The following is an 18,843-nucleotide window of genomic DNA, read 5'->3' on the forward strand; positions in this document are numbered from 1 at the left end:
TGTTTTAGTTGAATTCTTAATTTCATAGCAAGAATAAATATATTTTAAAAATCTTTTGTTTTTTGTGGACTCACTATTAAGGTTTTCATGACCAGTTTCTCCGATCACATTATCAACCCTGCCGAGTGACTTTTCTTAAAATGACAGAAATCTTAGGACTGAATAAATGTTAGTAAGCTTTCCCGGGTTCTGTGTTTTGTTGCTCAACAAAGGCTGTTCACTTTGCTCAGTTCCTTCCTGTTGTGGTGTGGGAGGGGACAGTAGGAGAGCAGAAATATGAAGAGAAACATAAGAGCAAAACTGGCCAGTTCTTTTATTGGCCACAGGTGGCTTTAGTCAAGTTTCCACTCAGTCATAAATCAGTAATAAGCAGTGAAGGTGTAAAGCATGCTGTGACATTTCTGTTGACATGGAGCCCATAGTAAAAGTCCCAGACATGGCTGCTATCTGCTATTTTTGACGTGTGACACTTTTGACCTTTTGTGACAATTTTCCTCTGTTTTCATAAGAGCAAGAACGTTTGTTGAAAAATATCAAACTGTTATATTACAGAGGATGTGAAATGCATAATCGCTGTGTGTGAAAAGGAAGTGTAGGGGCCTTCAGTGCTCGGCGAAGTGTTTGTGGTTTTATTGTCATCAGCTTTTGTACGGCTGTCTCTTGTTGTTTTTGTCCACACTTTCATCTCCGTTCAGCATGGGCTCAAAACTTTACTCAAAATTAATAATATTTCTTTAAATTGCAAACAGAGAAATGCAATGATTATTGCTCCATCAGCTCTTTCAGCCAATATGGGTCAGCTGTGGTTAAATTGAGTGTATTCAATCTAGGGGAGTGTAATTTCTGAGAAGACACAGGACACTGTGCCAGTTTAAAAACCCACAACACAAACAGCTCAGCAGTTATATTGAAAGCATGTGCAGTTTAAAATGGCAAAAACGATTTAAAAAATGGAACAAAAAAAAAAATGGAAACGAGTATAAGTGCTTGTTTTGACAGGTAAACTTGTTTGACCTATATTTAGTTTTCTGCTGTGTGGCTGGAAAATCCTGTGGTCTGGTTTCTGAGTAAAGCTGCTCTCTGTTGTGTTCTGTGATGGGAACAATAGGACCTATCTCAAACACTGAACCAGAGGTTTCTGACCCTGAATAAGTACTGATGTCACTATCATGGAGTGCACTGCTGTGTAAATCATAGTGAATCTTTACAAAGTCTTCACATTACAAATTATTTAAATATTCTCCAACATTTTGTACATAAGAAGGGAAAGAGGAGGCATTGACGATGAATGAAGTAAAGACAGAAAAATAGAGGTAATTTAGTTCTTTTTTTTTGTTATTTTATATAACAATATGTCTTGGTCAACACAATCACAGCTGCATTGTGCCGAATACAAATGTAAACCATGACCAAGTCTGTCTGACTGAAACCACTTCCTGTGGAAAAATTTGGCCAGATTTGCAAAAACGCTAATACGAAACACTCTTAGGTTTCTGTTGTGTGATACACTTTTAATCTACATTCTCATATTCTTATAAAAGACTCGCTAAATTGCACTCATTCTCAGAACAAATCAAATGTCAAACTTGCTCCAGCAAAGAATGTGAATTACAGCTTGGCCAGAGGTAACCAATAGAATTAGCACCATCTGCTGGTTTTCTCTTAATACAAGCAATCCAAATGGTTTAATAGTACAGACATTTAATGTTAAACATAGAAATGAATAAAATACACACACAAACACACACACACACACACTGGCACAATGGGGTTTGGGTTACCACCTATAAGCAAAGTCTATCTATCTATCTATCTAGAGATGTATTGGAACGTAACTGGATGCAGTGGCAAAAAGCACACTGCCAATGGATTCTAGAGCTGTTTCCATTTTAAGTTTCCAACCTTGTCAGAACAGTTTGGCTATGGCCCCTTCCTGTTCCAACATGACTGTGCACCAGAGCACAAACCAAGGTCCATAAATACATGGATGAGTCCTGACATCAGCCTCTTAGAAAACACCTTTGGGATGAATTAGAATTAAGTGAACCAGGCCTTCTTATCAAACATCTATTTTTTATCTCACAAATCCTCTTCTGGAATAATGATCAAAAACTCTTACATTGCTAAACTTTGTGGAAAGCCTTCCCAGAAGAGTTTAAGCCCTATGACTAAAGAATGAGATGTCACTGTAGTTTGTATGCATGTGAAGGCAGATGAGCAAACCCCTATAGTTTGTATGCACTCAAAAAAAATCTAAAGTGACAAACATTCAAAAACTATTTACATTTTAAGAGAAAGATAATGGCTGTTTTGTGTTTGTCTAAATGATGAGATTCTGGTCATATTAGGTTTATTGTTATCACCAGCACTGATTTCCACCTCACAGTTAAAAGATGTGTTTGTCAGCCCTAACAGCCCTGACTTTCCTTCACCATCCAGATCACAAAACATAAACAATAAAGCAACAGAACTAAAGTGCTTTTAGTGCTCAGTTGTAGCAGAAAGGTGCATTATAAGAACTTTTCTTTTTTCTTTTCAGGCTTCAAACCTCAGTGCCTTACTTCCAACCATTTTCTCTGTACATATTAAACCTGCCTCATTTGTATGTTTACATTTAAGTCTGTAAGATGTTAAAGGATGAAATACACACATCTAAAAGCTGCTCTCTGTAGCTTTTATTTACAACTCTGTACATGTATGTCATGCCATCATTCCACCACCAGATAGAGCCAAAGACTAATATCAGTACACTGGAGATTGACATGATGGTGCGATTCTTCATCAGTAAACAATATGCATCTATATTATATAGTATATACATCTGTAGAAATGTGACTTATTTACTCAGAAAAAAAATGAGCAGTAACAACGTTTGTGATATCCTTTTCCCAAGTTCTCTAGATTTTATAGCCAGTTTTGTTTTTTCCTTAATCTCTTTCTTCTTCCATTAGACTACTTTATCTGTAAAAATAAAGAAAAAATACTGTTGAACGACTGACTTTACACTGTTGTTTTTAAGCCAAAATAAAAGTTAAAGTTAAGAAACAGGAGAACTTTTGACTCACAGAACCCGTGTGGACTTCCTCTCACCACCCAGACCACAATGCCAACGGTCGCTGCAACACCTACAGCCCCACACACAGCGCCAGCAATTTTGCCAGCACGACTGCTGTCATCACCTGCATGTTTATACAACTAATTCATTCACCCAATCACTTTTTCAAGTGTTATACTACATTCATACACAGTCACACTCGATGGATGCATCGGAGAGCAACAACATGGGGTTAGCATCTTGCTCAAGGATATTTGGCATGCAGACTTGGGGGAAGCCAAGAATCGAACAACGAACCTTCCAATCAGTAGATGACCAGCTCTACCGCTACAGCCCCTTTTATGAAGACTTTTATGAATTGAATTTGAATTAGTGGCCAAATTATACGTACAGTACAGTGAAAAAAAAAGGATTTGCATTCCATTTTCAATGTTTTTCTTTCTTTTACTGATATTTGTCACACTTAAATTTTCAGAGCTAATAGTTACTTGAAGTAAGGGCGGAATTCCAAACATTTGGCAGTGAGCCTGTGACATTGCTGTGGAGAAATTTTGTGTGCATATATATATATATATATATATATAAAAGCTTAATCTGATGGCTGGGCCTTCTGGTAGAGAGGAGAATTCATGGTTCCATCAATTATGGTAAGATGTCCGGGTCTTGGAGCAGCAAAGTTGTCCCAGACTATCACACTACCACCACCTTGTTTGACTGATGGCATGATGATCTTCTTATGCTGAGAAAAGGTGAGATGAGAAAACCTTCCAAAAACTTTTGTCTTGTGAGTCGAGACATTATTTTGCCAAAAGTTTTGGGGATCATCGAGATGTTTTTGACACTGTGAGATGAGCCTTTCTTTTTGGTCAGCAGTGATTTACTTAGAACTCTCCCATGAATACAATTTGTATCCATTCTCTTATTGTTGAATCATGAATTCTGACTTTTACTGAACCAAGTGAAGGCTGCAGTTCTTTAGATGGTGTTTTGTGACCTCGCTTGCGGTGTTCCTGTAGATTGTGGCATGATCTGTTGCTTTTTGTAATCTTTAGGCTGATTCACTTTGTCACAAAGGTTCTGTTTAAGGAAATTCTTAAAATGAACAGGTTTGGATACATTGGACTATTATTTTCTTAATGATTTGATGCATGTCACTGTGCCAAATATGCAAAAAAAAAAATGAAGACAACAAAATAATCAACAATAGATGACATATCTATTTTATGTAACATTCTATTTTCAGACAACAGTTTTGATTAACAGAAATTGTCACTGACAACAAACAAAAGCCTCCAGAAAATAGTTTACTAGCTGATAGCACACGTTGTTGTTGTTGTTGTTATAACCCAATCTGATAAGAAATACCTCTTACACACTTGCAGGGTTTACTTTACCTCTCCTCCTGTCTCGGTATATAAGCCCCAGTAGAACAGTGGACACCAGGTAAGGCGTTCCCACCAACAGGTGAAATACTAGTCTTAAGACAGAAAAAGAGCAGGGAGCGGCCGGTTCAGCTGCAGATGTAGATGAAGGAAACTCCTGAGATGAAGCTGTAAAGAGATGAACATGGAAATTATACATTTAAATGCTTTATTAAATACATGTTTTCTTTAATTGTGTCTTTTTAGGGGTAGAATGTTTTTCTCTCCTCATCATTTGCAGATGTACAAAACAAAGACAAATATGCAAATTTTGGAGTTTATAGCAGCCATTTTTTAAAATTTCTTTTTTCTTAAAATGCTTAAAAATTTTAAATTGCTCAACATTGTGTGTGTGATGGGATTTTTGTTGCTCACCATCAACTGACAGCCAGCTGACTAGTGATTCTTCACCTCCTGAAATGCTGCATTTATAGAGTCCTTCATCAGATTTAGAAACCCTTTTAATGGTGATTTCTCCTGTGGAGTTCCTTTTGATGCAGTGGCCATCTTTATAGAAATCAAAAAACTGGTTGAAGGACTTTGTCTCAGGTGTACAATGCAGTGTTACAGTGGCTCCCTCAGACACGGGAAGGGCAGGACTCTCCAGAATCACAGGCTGATCTTTGGAAAATGCAGAAAATCAAGATTTGTCATTTTTATAGGTTTTCTTTGCTTCATTTCTAAATGATCAGACTTAATAAGTGTGACTTTAAGTTTAAATGTTGCATAGCAGAACTTAACGTAGTGTTATTCATACCAGTAATGGTAATGTTGACCACATTGCTCTGCTCCCCACTGACAGACTCACACCAGTACACGCCGCTGTCTGGTGGGTAGGTTTGTCCGATGATGCAAGTCGAACCCGAGGAGGCATAGCCCCAGCCAGAGGAGCAGGGTCTGGTCCCCCCTGCGAGCGTTTTCCTCTTCACTTTCCAACCAGTGTTGTTCAACTGTTCGCCACAGCTCAAAGAGATGTTGTCATACCTGAAGAACTGAGACCTGTCAGGGTTGACCTGAAGACAGGCTGTAGGGAAGGAAGAGAGAGAGAAAGAGACAAGAAAAGGGTGAAAATTAAAAAAACAAACAAAAAAACAACAACCAAAAAAAAAACAGAACGAAAATAATTTATTAAGGACCGAATAAAAGCAGTGTTTAAGAAATTAAAGTGTAAGCAGGGATAATGATGGATTATAAGAAAAAAAAAATGTACAAAATTGTTCAAAATATCCTTAAATGTTGAATTTTGTACTCACTCAGCATCAGGCAGAATGGTGTTAACTGCATCCTGTGTCAACACCAACTAACAGAAAAACAGACGCTGATCTCTCACTTCCTGAAGATTTTGGTAGGCGTGGTTGTTTTGTTTGATGGCAGTTATCATGGCATGCGATTGATTTGATTAATGCAACTGACCTGCTTACTAAATGCATCGATTTTATTTCGGGGAAAGTACACCAAACTATAAAACAACCCAAGAAGTTGCCTATGCAAGTAATGCAATCATATATCAACAGTATTATCTGTTTTAATGCATATAAATGCTGGTTTGATATCCATTACTTGTTTTTGATCTCCCTTACACCAATTTATCTTTTTTACAAGATGCGAGCAGCCACCTTAACCCTTAAATGTGTAAGTGGGTCAAAAATGATGCTCCGATAGGTATCATAAGTTTCCTAGAAACAAAGGTCGTAAAGTTGTAAAGTAAAGTAAACAGTATGTGTGTAGCGATTGTAGCTCGAAACAGGTAGTTTGTCACAATTTAAAACAGAGAGCAGATAAGGCAAGAAAACAGCAATGTTTGACTAACTTACTTAAGAATGTAGAGTCCAGTCACTCGTGGATCTAAGATAATTATGAGCACTTGTGTTTGAGGGCTGATTGGTTAGTGATGGGATCCCGGCTCTTTTTAGAGAACCGGCTCTTTCGGCTCCCAACCAGCTCTTCAGGTTGTTTTGTTGCTTTAATTAGTTTATTATTAACAACAATATAAAATTATGCACAAAAGGAATTACTAATGTAAAAAAAGTGGTTTTATTTATATATGTTTATATATAAATACAGGGAGTGCAGAATTATTAGGCAAATGAGTATTTTGTCCACATCATCCTCTTCATGCATGTTGTCTTACTCCAAGCTGTATAGGCTCGAAAGCCTACTACCAATTAAGCATATTAGGTGATGTGCATCTCTGTAATGAGAAGGGGTGTGGTCTAATGACATCAACACCCTATATCAGGTGTGCATAATTATTAGGCAACGTCCTTTCCTTTGGCAAAATGGGTCAAAAGAAGGACTTGACAGGCTCAGAAAAGTCAAAAATAGTGAGATATCTTGCAGAGGGATGCAGCAGTCTCAAAATTGCAAAGCTTCTGAAGCGTGATCATCGAACAATCAAGCGTTTCATTCAAAATAGTCAACAGGGTCGCAAGAAGCGTGTGGAAAAACCAAGGCGCAAAATAACTGCCCATGAACTGAGAAAAGTCAAGCGTGCAGCTGCCAAGATGCCACTTGCCACCAGTTTGGCCATATTTCAGAGCTGCAACATCACTGGAGTGCCCAAAAGCACAAGGTGTGCAATACTCAGAGACATGGCCAAGGTAAGAAAGGCTGAAAGACGACCACCACTGAACAAGACACACAAGCTGAAACGTCAAGACTGGGCCAAGAAATATCTCAAGACTGGTTTTTCTAAGGTTTTATGGACTGATGAAATGAGAGTGAGTCTTGATGGGCCAGATGGATGGGCCCGTGGCTGGATTGGTAAAGGGCAGAGAGCTCCAGTCCGACTCAGACGCCAGCAAGGTGGAGGTGGAGTACTGGTTTGGGCTGGTATCATCAAAGATGAGCTTGTGGGGCACGCACGCACGCACGCACGCACACACACACACACACACACACACACACACACACACACATACATACAACCACTACATCATACGAGTTATAAACATATTTGAGAAAATCATATTAGAATGCAGGACTTTGTTGGGACATTGTGCTGAGAGATTTGTAAACTACTTTCACAGCTGGGTGAAGTTGGTGGAAAGTTACATTTTAATAATAACTTAAATGAATGCATGCCCTTGTGCAAAAACATCACCAAACAAAAATGATATCATTTGGGATTACAGATGATAGATGACAAACATTTTTACATGAGCCACTGAAACCGAGCTCACTGTCCAAGTTTAGCAAATGTAACGTTTCAATTACAGAAATACAAAGATACCCTTCTGCACATTTTATGCAACAACCTGGAAATATTTTTAATTAAAGAACAAAAAGGTTAATGTATGAGCAGGATGAATACATAATGATATATACAATAATTCAATAACAATTAAAAAAAAAAAGAAGAGAGTGAGCTATGTATGTGTGTGTGTGTGTGTGTGTGTGTGTGTGTGTGTGCGTGCGTGCGTGCGTGCGTGCGTGCCCCACAAGCTCATCTTTGATGATACCAGCCCAAACCAGTACTCCACCTCCACCTTGCTGGCGTCTGAGTCGGACTGGAGCTCTCTGCCCTTTACCAATCCAGCCACGGGCCCATCCATCTGGCCCATCAAGACTCACTCTCATTTCATCAGTCCATAAAACCTTAGAAAAACCAGTCTTGAGATATTTCTTGGCCCAGTCTTGACGTTTCAGCTTGTGTCTTGTTCAGTGGTGGTCGTCTTTCAGCCTTTCTTACCTTGGCCATGTCTCTGAGTATTGCACACCTTGTGCTTTTGGGCACTCCAGTGATGTTGCAGCTCTGAAATATGGCCAAACTGGTGGCAAGTGGCATCTTGGCAGCTGCACGCTTGACTTTTCTCAGTTCATGGGCAGTTATTTTGCGCCTTGGTTTTTCCACACGCTTCTTGCGACCCTGTTGACTATTTTGAATGAAACGCTTGATTGTTCGATGATCACGCTTCAGAAGCTTTGCAATTTTGAGACTGCTGCATCCCTCTGCAAGATATCTCACTATTTTTGACTTTTCTGAGCCTGTCAAGTCCTTCTTTTGACCCATTTTGCCAAAGGAAAGGACGTTGCCTAATAATTATGCACACCTGATATAGGGTGTTGATGTCATTAGACCACACCCCTTCTCATTACAGAGATGCACATCACCTAATATGCTTAATTGGTAGTAGGCTTTCGAGCCTATACAGCTTGGAGTAAGACAACATGCATGAAGAGGATGATGTGGACAAAATACTCATTTGCCTAATAATTCTGCACTCCCTGTATTTAGTATACAAACATATATAAAACCACACTTTTTTTACATAGTAATTCCTTTTGTGCATAATTTTATTGTTGTTAATAATAAATTAATTAAAGCAACAAAACAACCTGAAGAGCCGAGCTGTGAGCGAGCCGAAAGAGCTGGTTCTCTAAAAAGAGCCAGAAATCCCATCACTAACACCCAGCCCACCACAAATCAGCAGCTGATATTAACTCTTAGATCCACGAGTGACTGGACTCTACATTCTTAAGTAAGTTAGTCAAACATTGCTGTTTTCTTGCCTTTTCTGCTCTCTGTTTTAAATTGTGACAAACTACCTGTTTCGAGCTACAATCGCTACACACATACTGTTTACTTTACTTTACAACTTTACGACCTTTGTTTCTAGGAAACTTATGATACCTATCGGAGCATCATTTTTGACCCACTTACACATTTAAGGGTTAAGGTGGCTGCTCGCATCTTGTAAAAAAGATAAATTGGTGTAAGGGAGATCAAAAACAAGTAATGGATATCAAACCAGCATTTATATGCATTAAAACAGATAATACTGTTGATATATGATTGCATTACTTGCATAGGCAACTTCTTGGGTTGTTTTATAGTTTGGTGTACTTTCCCCGAAATAAAATCGATGCATTTAGTAAGCAGGTCAGTTGCATTAATCAAATCAATCGCATGCCATGATAACTGCCATCAAACAAAACAACCACGCCTACCAAAATCTTCAGGAAGTGAGAGATCAGCGTCTGTTTTTCTGTTAGTTGGTGTTGACACAGGATGCAGTTAACACCATTCTGCCTGATGCTGAGTGAGTACAAAATTCAACATTTAAGGATATTTTGAACAATTTTGTACATTTTTTTTTTCTTATAATCCATCATTATCCCTGCTTACACTTTAATTTCTTAAACACTGCTTTTATTCGGTCCTTAATAAATTATTTTCGTTCTGTTTTTTTTTTGGTTGTTGTTTTTTTGTTTGTTTTTTTAATTTTCACCCTTTTCTTGTCTCTTTCTCTCTCTCTTCCTTCCCTACAGCCTGTCTTCAGGTCAACCCTGACAGGTCTCAGTTCTTCAGGTATGACAACATCTCTTTGAGCTGTGGCGAACAGTTGAACAACACTGGTTGGAAAGTGAAGAGGAAAACGCTCGCAGGGGGGACCAGACCCTGCTCCTCTGGCTGGGGCTATGCCTCCTCGGGTTCGACTTGCATCATCGGACAAACCTACCCACCAGACAGCGGCGTGTACTGGTGTGAGTCTGTCAGTGGGGAGCAGAGCAATGTGGTCAACATTACCATTACTGGTATGAATAACACTACGTTAAGTTCTGCTATGCAACATTTAAACTTAAAGTCACACTTATTAAGTCTGATCATTTAGAAATGAAGCAAAGAAAACCTATAAAAATGACAAATCTTGATTTTCTGCATTTTCCAAAGATCAGCCTGTGATTCTGGAGAGTCCTGCCCTTCCCGTGTCTGAGGGAGCCACTGTAACACTGCATTGTACACCTGAGACAAAGTCCTTCAACCAGTTTTTTGATTTCTATAAAGATGGCCACTGCATCAAAAGGAACTCCACAGGAGAAATCACCATTAAAAGGGTTTCTAAATCTGATGAAGGACTCTATAAATGCAGCATTTCAGGAGGTGAAGAATCACTAGGCAGCTGGCTGGCAGTTGATGGTGAGCAACAAAAATCCCATCACACACACAATGTTGAGCAATTTAAAATTTTTAAGCATTTTAAGAAAAAAGAAATTTTAAAAAATGGCTGCTATAAACTCCAAAATTTGCATATTTGTCTTTGTTTTGTACATCTGCAAATGATGAGGAGAGAAAAACATTCTACCCCTAAAAAGACACAATTAAAGAAAACATGTATTTAATAAAGCATTTAAATGTATAATTTTCCATGTTCATCTCTTTACAGCTTCATCTCAGGAGTTTCCTTCATCTACATCTGCAGCTGAACCGGCCGCTCCCTGCTCTTTTTCTGTCTTAAGACTAGTATTTCACCTGTTGGTGGGAACGCCTTACCTGGTGTCCACTGTTCTACTGGGGCTTATATACCGAGACAGGAGGAGAGGTAAAGTAAACCCTGCAAGTGTGTAAGAGGTATTTCTTATCAGATTGGGTTATAACAACAACAACAACAACGTGTGCTATCAGCTAGTAAACTATTTTCTGGAGGCTTTTGTTTGTTGTCAGTGACAATTTCTGTTAATCAAAACTGTTGTCTGAAAATAGAATGTTACATAAAATAGATATGTCATCTATTGTTGATTATTTTGTTGTCTTCATTTTTTTTTTTGCATATTTGGCACAGTGACATGCATCAAATCATTAAGAAAATAATAGTCCAATGTATCCAAACCTGTTCATTTTAAGAATTTCCTTAAACAGAACCTTTGTGACAAAGTGAATCAGCCTAAAGATTACAAAAAGCAACAGATCATGCCACAATCTACAGGAACACCGCAAGCGAGGTCACAAAACACCATCTAAAGAACTGCAGCCTTCACTTGGTTCAGTAAAAGTCAGAATTCATGATTCAACAATAAGAGAATGGATACAAATTGTATTCATGGGAGAGTTCTAAGTAAATCACTGCTGACCAAAAAGAAAGGCTCATCTCACAGTGTCAAAAACATCTCGATGATCCCCAAAACTTTTGGCAAAATAATGTCTCGACTCACAAGACAAAAGTTTTTGGAAGGTTTTCTCATCTCACCTTTTCTCAGCATAAGAAGATCATCATGCCATCAGTCAAACAAGGTGGTGGTAGTGTGATAGTCTGGGACAACTTTGCTGCTCCAAGACCCGGACATCTTACCATAATTGATGGAACCATGAATTCTCCTCTCTACCAGAAGGCCCAGCCATCAGATTAAGCTTTTATATATATATATATATATATATGCACACAAAATTTCTCCACAGCAATGTCACAGGCTCACTGCCAAATTTTTGATTTCGCCCTTACTTCAAGTAACTTATTAGCTTGAAACATTTAAGTGTGACAAATATCAGTAAAAGAAAGAAAAACATTGAAAATGGAATGCAAATCCTTTTTTTTTCACTGTACTGTACGTATAATTTGGCCACTAATTCAAATTCAATTCATAAAAGTCTTCATAAAAGGGGCTGTAGCGGTAGAGCTGGTCATCTACTGATTGGAAGGTTCGTTGTTCGATTCTTGGCTTCCCCCAAGTCTGCATGCCAAATATCCTTGAGCAAGATGCTAACCCCATGTTGTTGCTCTCCGATGCATCCATCGAGTGTGACTGTGTATGAATGCTAGATAGGCTAACAGCTTGGAAAAAGTGATTGGGTGAATGAATTAGTTGTATAAAGCACTTTGAGTGCTCAATTAGACTAGAAAAGCATTATATAAGAACCAGTCCGTTTACGTTAATGCACAATTTTAGAATTCATAAAAGGGAGGCTTTTGGAAACTGTTTGGTTTCAGCGCTTACATCAAATAATCAAATCATCCATGCCTAACTGTGTAATGTCATCCTCCTTTTGTTGATATGATGGCAATGGATAATACTCCTTAAAATCTGCTAACCTAATGCTGTATTTGTAGTTCACTCTACGATATATTGACTATATATGTGTGTTGTTGGGTTGTTGGTTGTGTTGTGAGGTTGGAAATAAGATAAAGGAAAGTAGATATGTTCGTTTTCTTATGTCAAATATAACATTTGTATGTTCGTTTTCACATTACACATGTTTTAATGGTTGCCAGAGGGCTTTAACTTTAAATTTTTAAATTTTTAAATTTTTAAATTTTATTTCCTGTCTGGCTTTATCATTTTACAGTATTAACTGAAGGTGGACGGCCTCCACAACATAATTCTTGGTTATAAGAACTAATAATCTGGTTTCAAATGGTGCTACAAAAGTGTGAATTTGAGCTTTCATAATGAGACTTTATAAATCATTGGTTGATCTCACGGTGGTCATGTCCATTTTTTTATACTGTGCTCATGAGCAATAGATGTTATTGGTAGAAAAAAGTCTGTTCTGTAGGTGCCACGTTATTATAAAGCAGCCATGTTTTTTCTGGTGAACTGTGTTTTGACACCAGCTGCTGAGGTTATTGAGGTTTGCAGGTAAATTCCAAAGTTACAATGTGGTATTGCAGGTGACCTTTGACAAACAAGTTACTTCTAGAAAAATGAGGCACTCTTGATCTGATTAAAAACCTTTTACTGCTGTTTGCTGACGACTGTTAAGACAAAAGCTGCAAGAATTCATGTTGCTGTTCTGTTTGTTTTTTCTTCACAGCAGCTCAGAATGCTGCAAAGAGAATGAGCACGGATCATGTCATCATGGAAATGGTTGTTTAACCAAACAAGCTGATGAACATGTACCACGAGGTGTCCTGAACGTGGGTATTCATTTTTCACCAGCTTTCAGTTGACATTTGCCAGCATTTATCTGTGCAGGGCCAACGGGGACCGTAGTGTCATTAAAAAAAAAAAAAAAAGAGCTGAGGCCTGTGCAAGTGGTCTGTTTGTAACACTTCTACAAACTGAGTCTTCTAATAACTAATGTTATTGTCTTGCTGTATTCTGCCACAGTATTTCATGTTTTGCATTGTTATTGTGTGTGTGCAAGCCCATCACCATGTTGTTTACTTTGTTTATCAGGAAAACAGTAGTTACTATCTGAATATCAGGATAATGTTTTAATACGACTTCATGTTCACTAACACTCGAGTATAAACCTTGGTTTTTATCTCAAAGGGTTTTTCCTGTCCTGATGCCACTGCGAGTGCCTGCTGCGCAATCTTTCTTCATATCTTACCACTTATAGCCCTTTCAACAGTATCTCAGGTCGACCTGATGTGGCTCTAATCGACTTTAATCATTTTCCATTAAAAGGACCACTTAATGTGCGTGAGGTCATCATAGCAATGTGGACAAAAGACCCATGACATCATTTGTATGTGACGCCAACACCACGACAGGTTGAGGCGATGGTTCACCTGCTTCGATGTATGACACCCGGTCATTGGGGACTATTGATGAGTTAGGCTCAGAGAGAAAGGTTTGAATTCAGTTAACATCCACTCATTTGAATGGAATTTTTATCTATTTGGAAAACCAAAATTGAATAACCAGAGTGCAAAACGATGCATACTTAATTTACTTTTTTAGCATCTAGCTAAAACAAACCGTGGGTTAATAACCCTAGATGGGTCACCAGAGACCTGTTGAATGTTAGGAGTTTAAAAACAGAAAGAGCATTTGTGTGTTTAGAGGAGACAAAGATGTGTCTTAGTTTTTATTCCTGTAATGAGATTTTTTTTAATCAAATTTTTTGTTTTTGGTTTATTTTAAAACATTTGGTAAGGTTTGAATTAATTATTTGATATGTTAGGTTACTTGTCAAATAGTTTAACCTATTATGATACTTTTTGTACAAATTTAACCGATTTTTAAAAAAATTGTTTTAGTTGAATTCTTAATTTCATAGCAAGAATAAATATATTTTAAAAATAAATACTTCATGTCTGGACATGAAGAGATGCCTCTGATTCATTCTTGTGTTGTTGGTTCGCCGGAGTGGTACTTTTGTTTTTTCTCACTATTAAGGTTTTCATGACCAGTTTCTCCGATCACATTATCAACCCTGCCGAGTGACTTTTCTTAAAATCACAGAAATCTTAGGAATGAATAAATGTTAGTAAGCTTTCCCAGGTTCTGTGTTTTGTTGCTCAACAAAGGCTGTTCACTTTGCTCAGTTCCTTCCTGTTGTGGTGTGGGAGGGGACAGTGGGAGAGCAGAAATATGAAGAGACACATAAGAGCAAAACTGGCCAGTTCTTTTATTGGCCACAGGTGGCTTTAGTCAAGTTTCCACTCAGTCATAAATCAGTAATAAGCAGTGAGGTGTAAAGCATGCTGTGACATTTCTGTTGACATGGAGCCCATAGTAAAAGTCCCAGACATGGCTGCTATCTGCTATTTTTGACGTGTGACGCTTTTGACCTTTTGTGACAATTTTCCTCTGTTTTCATAAGAGCAAGAACGTTTGTTGAAAAATATCAAACTGTTAGATTACAGAGGATGTGAAATGCATAATCGCTGTGTGTGAAAAGGAAGTGTAGGGGCCTTCAGTGCTCGGCGAAGTGTTTGTGGTTTTATTTTCATCAGCTTTTGTACGGCTGTCTCTTGTTGTTTTTGTCCACACTTTCATCTCCGTTCAGCATGGGCTCAAAACTTTACTCAAAATTAATAATATTTCTTGAAATTGCAAACAGAGAAATGCAATGATTATTGCTCCATCAGCTCTTTCAGCCAATATGGGTCAGCTGTGGTTAAATTGAGTGTTTTCAATCTAGGGGAGTGTAATTTCTGAGAAGACACAGGACACTGTGCCAGTTTAAAAACCCACAACACAAACAGCTCAGCAGTTATACTGAAAGCATGTGCAGTTTGAAATGGCAAAAACGATTTAAAAAATGGAACAAAAAAACAAAAAAATGCAAACGAGTATAAAAGCTTGTTTTGACAGGTAAACTTGTTTGATCTATATTTAGTTTTCTGCTGTGTGGCTGGAAAATCCTGTGGTCTGGTTTCTGAGTAAAGCTGCTCTCTGTTGTGTTCGGTTGTGGGAACAATAGGACCTATCTCAAACACTGAACCAGAGGTTTCTGACCCTGAACAAGTACTGATGTCACTATCATGGAGTGCACTGCTGTGTAAATCATAGTGAATCTTTACAAAGTCTTCACATTACAAATTATTTAAATATTCTCCAACATTTTGTACATAAGAAGGGAAAGAGGAGGCATTGACGATGAATGAAGTAAAGACAGAAAAATAGAGGTAATTTAGTTCTTTTTTTTTGTTATTTTATATAACAATATGTCTTGGTCAACACAATCACAGCTGCATTGTGCCGAATACAAATGTAAACCATGACCAAGTCTGTCTGACTGAAACCACTTCCTGTGGAAAAATTTGGCCAGATTTGCAAAAACGCTAATACGAAACACTCTTAGGTTTCTGTTGTGTGATACACTTTTAATCTACATTCTCATATTCTTATAAAAGACTCGCTAAATTGCACTCATTCTCAGAACAAATCAAATGTCAAACTTGCTCCAGCAAAGAATGTGAATTACAGCTTGGCCAGAGGTAACCAATAGAATTAGCACCATCTGCTGGTTTTCTCTTAATACAAGCAATCCAAATGGTTTAATAGTACAGACATTTAATGTTAAACATAGAAATGAATAAAATACACACACAAACACACACACACACACACTGGCACAATGGGGTTTGGGTTACCACCTATAAGCAAAGTCTATCTATCTATCTATCTAGAGATGTATTGGAACGTAACTGGATGCAGTGGCAAAAAGCACACTGCCAATGGATTCTAGAGCTGTTTCCATTTTAAGTTTCCAACCTTGTCAGAACAGTTTGGCTATGGCCCCTTCCTGTTCCAACATGACTGTGCACCAGAGCACAAACCAAGGTCCATAAATACATGGATGAGTCCTGACATCAGCCTCTTAGAAAACACCTTTGGGATGAATTAGAATTAAGTGAACCAGGCCTTCTTATCAAACATCTATTTTTTATCTCACAAATCCTCTTCTGGAATAATGATCAAAAACTCTTACATTGCTAAACTTTGTGGAAAGCCTTCCCAGAAGAGTTTAAGCCCTATGACTAAAGAATGAGATGTCACTGTAGTTTGTATGCATGTGAAGGCAGATGAGCAAACCCCTATAGTTTGTATGCACTCAAAAAAAATCTAAAGTGACAAACATTCAAAAACTATTTACATTTTAAAAGAAAGATAATGGCTGTTTTGTGTTTGTCTAAATGATGAGATTCTGGTCATATTAGGTTTATTGTTATCACCGGCACTAATTTCCACCTCACAGGGTTAAAAGAGCTTAATGTGTTTGTCAGCCCTAACAGCCCTGACTTTCCTTCACCATCCAGATCACAAAACATAAACAATAAAGCAACAGAACTAAAGTGCTTTTAGTGCTCAGTTGTAGCAGAAAGGTGCATTATAAGAACTTTTCTTTTTTCTTTTCAGGCTTCAAACCTCAGTGCCTTACTTCCAACCATTTTCTCTGTACATATTAAACCTGCCTCATTTGTATGTTTACATTTAAGTCTGTAAGATGTTAAAGGATGAAATACACACATCTAAAAGCTGCTCTCTGTAGCTTTTATTTACAACTCTGTACATGTATGTCATGCCATCATTCCACCACCAGATAGAGCCAAAGACTAATATCAGTACACTGGAGATTGACATGATGGTGCGATTCTTCATCAGTAAACAATATGCATCTATGTTATATAGTATATACATCTATAGAAATGTGACTTATTTACTCAGAAAAAAAATGTGCAGTAACAACGTTTGTGATATCCTTTTCCCAAGTTCTCTAGATTTTATAGCGAGTTTTGTTTTTCCTTAATCTCTTTCTTCTTCCATTAGACTACTTTATCTGTAAAAATAAAGAAAAAATACTGTTGAACGACTGACTTTACACTGTTGTTTTTAAGCCAAAATAAAAGTTAAGAAACAGGAGAACTTTTGACTCACAGAACGCGTGTGGACTTCCTCTCACCACCCAGACCACAATGCCAACGGTCGCTGCAACACCTACAGCCCCACACACAGCGCCAGCAATTTTGCCAGCACGACTGCTGTCATCACCTGCATGTATGCATGGCAGAAGGAGAATAGCTGAAGTAATCAAGTACATTGTATTCATTCATTTTATACCCTGGCTGCACATTTTCAATCCATTAAAAGTATTCATAGTTACCTGATGCTTTGGGCTCATCTGCCACCATAGTTGATATGCTCAGTGTTTCTGTTTCGGTTACTGTTAAAGACAAACATATTGACATGGTGGGAAAATGGCCACATTCAGATTCGTTCCAGTCCTGCACCACCACCACCAAGGAGAAAAACATGCATTATTTTGCAGCTACAACTAGTGATGGCTGAATGGCTCTGTCTTGTTGGGCACAACAAACATCTTTGTTTTGATCACTCCTAGTAGAATTACACAAAAAAATGCATTTGATAACTGAACGCCACTAATGGTAATAACAGGTTACAATAACCAGACGTCAGTGATGCAGGACTTTAACACAATATTAATGCTCTCTGTGTTTGACGCACCAGTAGTCGTGCTCGCTGGAGTAGTTGAAGGCAGAACGGTTGTTGGCATAGATGTTGTGATGACTGGTTCTGAAAACATGATAATAAACATGTAAAAATAATTGATCGTGAAAAGCAATGAAGGGAAAAACATAATGTGAGTGTGCTCACCTGTGCGATAGCTCACAATCACACATCGTAGCTCAGACTGATATTTGGCTGGACTGATGAACAATTGAAATAGTACAAAAACATCAATTTAAAATATTCCAGTCCTCGTGTATTTACTGTATGATGTGCTTTTCACTTATTATTATTAATGGATCCAAATCCCACACTGACCCTTTCTGTGCCTGGACTAAGAAGCAGACGGGATGATCTTCTCCATCTTGATTCTCAGATGGCGTCCAAGTCAGGATAAATTCTCCATGTGATTCATTGTGTTTTACGACATTGTGCGGTCCACTGAACAAAAGCTTTAAAACCCTTAAAAACACACACAAAGGAGAGATTGATGCTAAAAAGTATCAGATATAGAAATAAAAAGACAAAGATAAAGCCTAAACACCAATAACCCAAAAAACAACAATATAAGGTAGTACTATATTTATTCTGCCTCAAATGAAGGGAGTATTTTATTGTTTCAGTTTGTTTGTCTGTTTGTTAGAATTCTAGCATCCACAGTTTTGAAGATATAATTTTCCAATTTTGTGTGATGGTAGATACCAAAAACAGCTGATTTAATTTGGGTCAAAACTGGGTCAAGGTCACACTAAATTTGAAAATCTGTAAAAACAAACAAACAAACTTTATATTAGCCACAATTTTGTAATGTAATGTTAATTTATTTTCTTCAAACTTCACAACACTATGACCTTGACCTTCAATTTCAGCACTCAAGGTCAAAGGTCAAATTTCAAGAAACCATATCTTTTCATTTTTTTTAAATTGAATGTTGCAATGACTCAA

General features: G+C 37.8%; 3 protein-coding genes and 1 long non-coding RNA gene across 8 annotated transcripts in view; 1 reads left to right on the top strand and 3 right to left on the bottom strand.

Annotated features, from left to right (window-relative positions):
- Positions 1–69: 69 nt before the first annotated feature.
- Positions 70–3,183, bottom strand: LOC121812656. Its single transcript, XR_006053227.1, has 2 exons — positions 3,066–3,183; positions 70–2,961 (listed from the first exon to the last, which is right to left on the bottom strand). It is a non-coding gene; the product is annotated as an uncharacterized LOC121812656 (long non-coding RNA).
- Positions 3,184–3,644: 461 nt separating this feature from the next.
- LOC121812657 (Fc receptor-like protein 5) lies at positions 3,645–5,844 on the bottom strand. Its single transcript, XM_042215440.1, has 5 exons — positions 5,730–5,844; positions 5,234–5,500; positions 4,852–5,097; positions 4,445–4,605; positions 3,645–3,794 (listed from the first exon to the last, which is right to left on the bottom strand). The coding sequence occupies exons 1-5, from the start codon at positions 5,758–5,760 to the stop codon at positions 3,645–3,647; spliced, it is 855 nt and encodes a 284-aa protein (XP_042071374.1). The 5' UTR covers positions 5,761–5,844.
- Positions 5,845–9,403: 3,559 nt separating this feature from the next.
- Positions 9,404–14,083, top strand: LOC121812660 (Fc receptor-like protein 5). 3 transcript variants are annotated; one of them, XM_042215448.1, is made up of 6 exons: positions 9,404–9,518; positions 9,748–10,014; positions 10,151–10,396; positions 10,644–10,799; positions 13,007–13,109; positions 13,468–14,083. In XM_042215448.1, exons 1-5 carry the CDS (start codon positions 9,488–9,490, stop codon positions 13,066–13,068), a joined length of 762 nt encoding a protein of 253 aa, XP_042071382.1. In that variant the 5' UTR covers positions 9,404–9,487; the 3' UTR covers positions 13,069–13,109; positions 13,468–14,083. The 3 variants fall into 3 exon arrangements, with proteins under 3 accessions (XP_042071382.1, XP_042071381.1, XP_042071383.1); XM_042215447.1 differs by having other exon boundaries at positions 13,007–14,083; XM_042215449.1 differs by having other exon boundaries at positions 13,010–14,083.
- Positions 14,084–16,909: 2,826 nt separating this feature from the next.
- LOC102305577 overlaps positions 16,910–18,843 on the bottom strand; it is a 6,483-nt gene continuing 4,549 nt past the window's right edge. For all 3 annotated transcript variants that reach the window (XM_042215443.1, XM_042215445.1, XM_042215444.1), the window contains 6 exons: positions 18,217–18,360; positions 18,046–18,098; positions 17,896–17,964; positions 17,534–17,593; positions 17,308–17,421; positions 16,910–17,209 (listed from right to left, as the gene is read on the bottom strand). In XM_042215443.1, the coding sequence (XP_042071377.1) occupies positions 17,196–17,209; positions 17,308–17,421; positions 17,534–17,593; positions 17,896–17,964; positions 18,046–18,098; positions 18,217–18,360 (454 nt within the window). In that variant the 3' untranslated portion in view covers positions 16,910–17,195. The remainder of the gene's footprint in view (positions 17,210–17,307; positions 17,422–17,533; positions 17,594–17,895; positions 17,965–18,045; positions 18,099–18,216; positions 18,361–18,843) is intronic.

This window comes from Haplochromis burtoni, unplaced genomic scaffold, assembly GCF_018398535.1.
Source record: "Haplochromis burtoni strain Fernald_Lab_line unplaced genomic scaffold, NCSU_Asbu1 Contig_720, whole genome shotgun sequence".
In the NCBI taxonomy this organism is placed as follows: domain Eukaryota; kingdom Metazoa; phylum Chordata; class Actinopteri; order Cichliformes; family Cichlidae; genus Haplochromis; species Haplochromis burtoni.

Bases quoted from the DNA above. Each gene is read 5' to 3' on its own strand.
- LOC121812657 (XM_042215440.1), bottom strand. From the start codon at position 5,760: ATGCAGTTAACACCATTCTGCCTGATGCTGA. The intron at 5,501-5,729 runs GTGAGTACAAAA...CCTTCCCTACAG, and splicing joins ACCATTCTGCCTGATGCTGA to CCTGTCTTCAGGTCAACCCT. The intron at 3,795-4,444 runs GTAAACCCTGCA...ACCTTTTCTCAG, and splicing joins GAGACAGGAGGAGAGGTAAA to CATAAGAAGATCATCATGCC.
- LOC121812660 (XM_042215447.1), top strand. From the start codon at position 9,488: ATGCAGTTAACACCATTCTGCCTGATGCTGA. The intron at 9,519-9,747 runs GTGAGTACAAAA...CCTTCCCTACAG, and splicing joins ACCATTCTGCCTGATGCTGA to CCTGTCTTCAGGTCAACCCT. The intron at 10,015-10,150 runs GTATGAATAACA...CATTTTCCAAAG, and splicing joins GGTCAACATTACCATTACTG to ATCAGCCTGTGATTCTGGAG.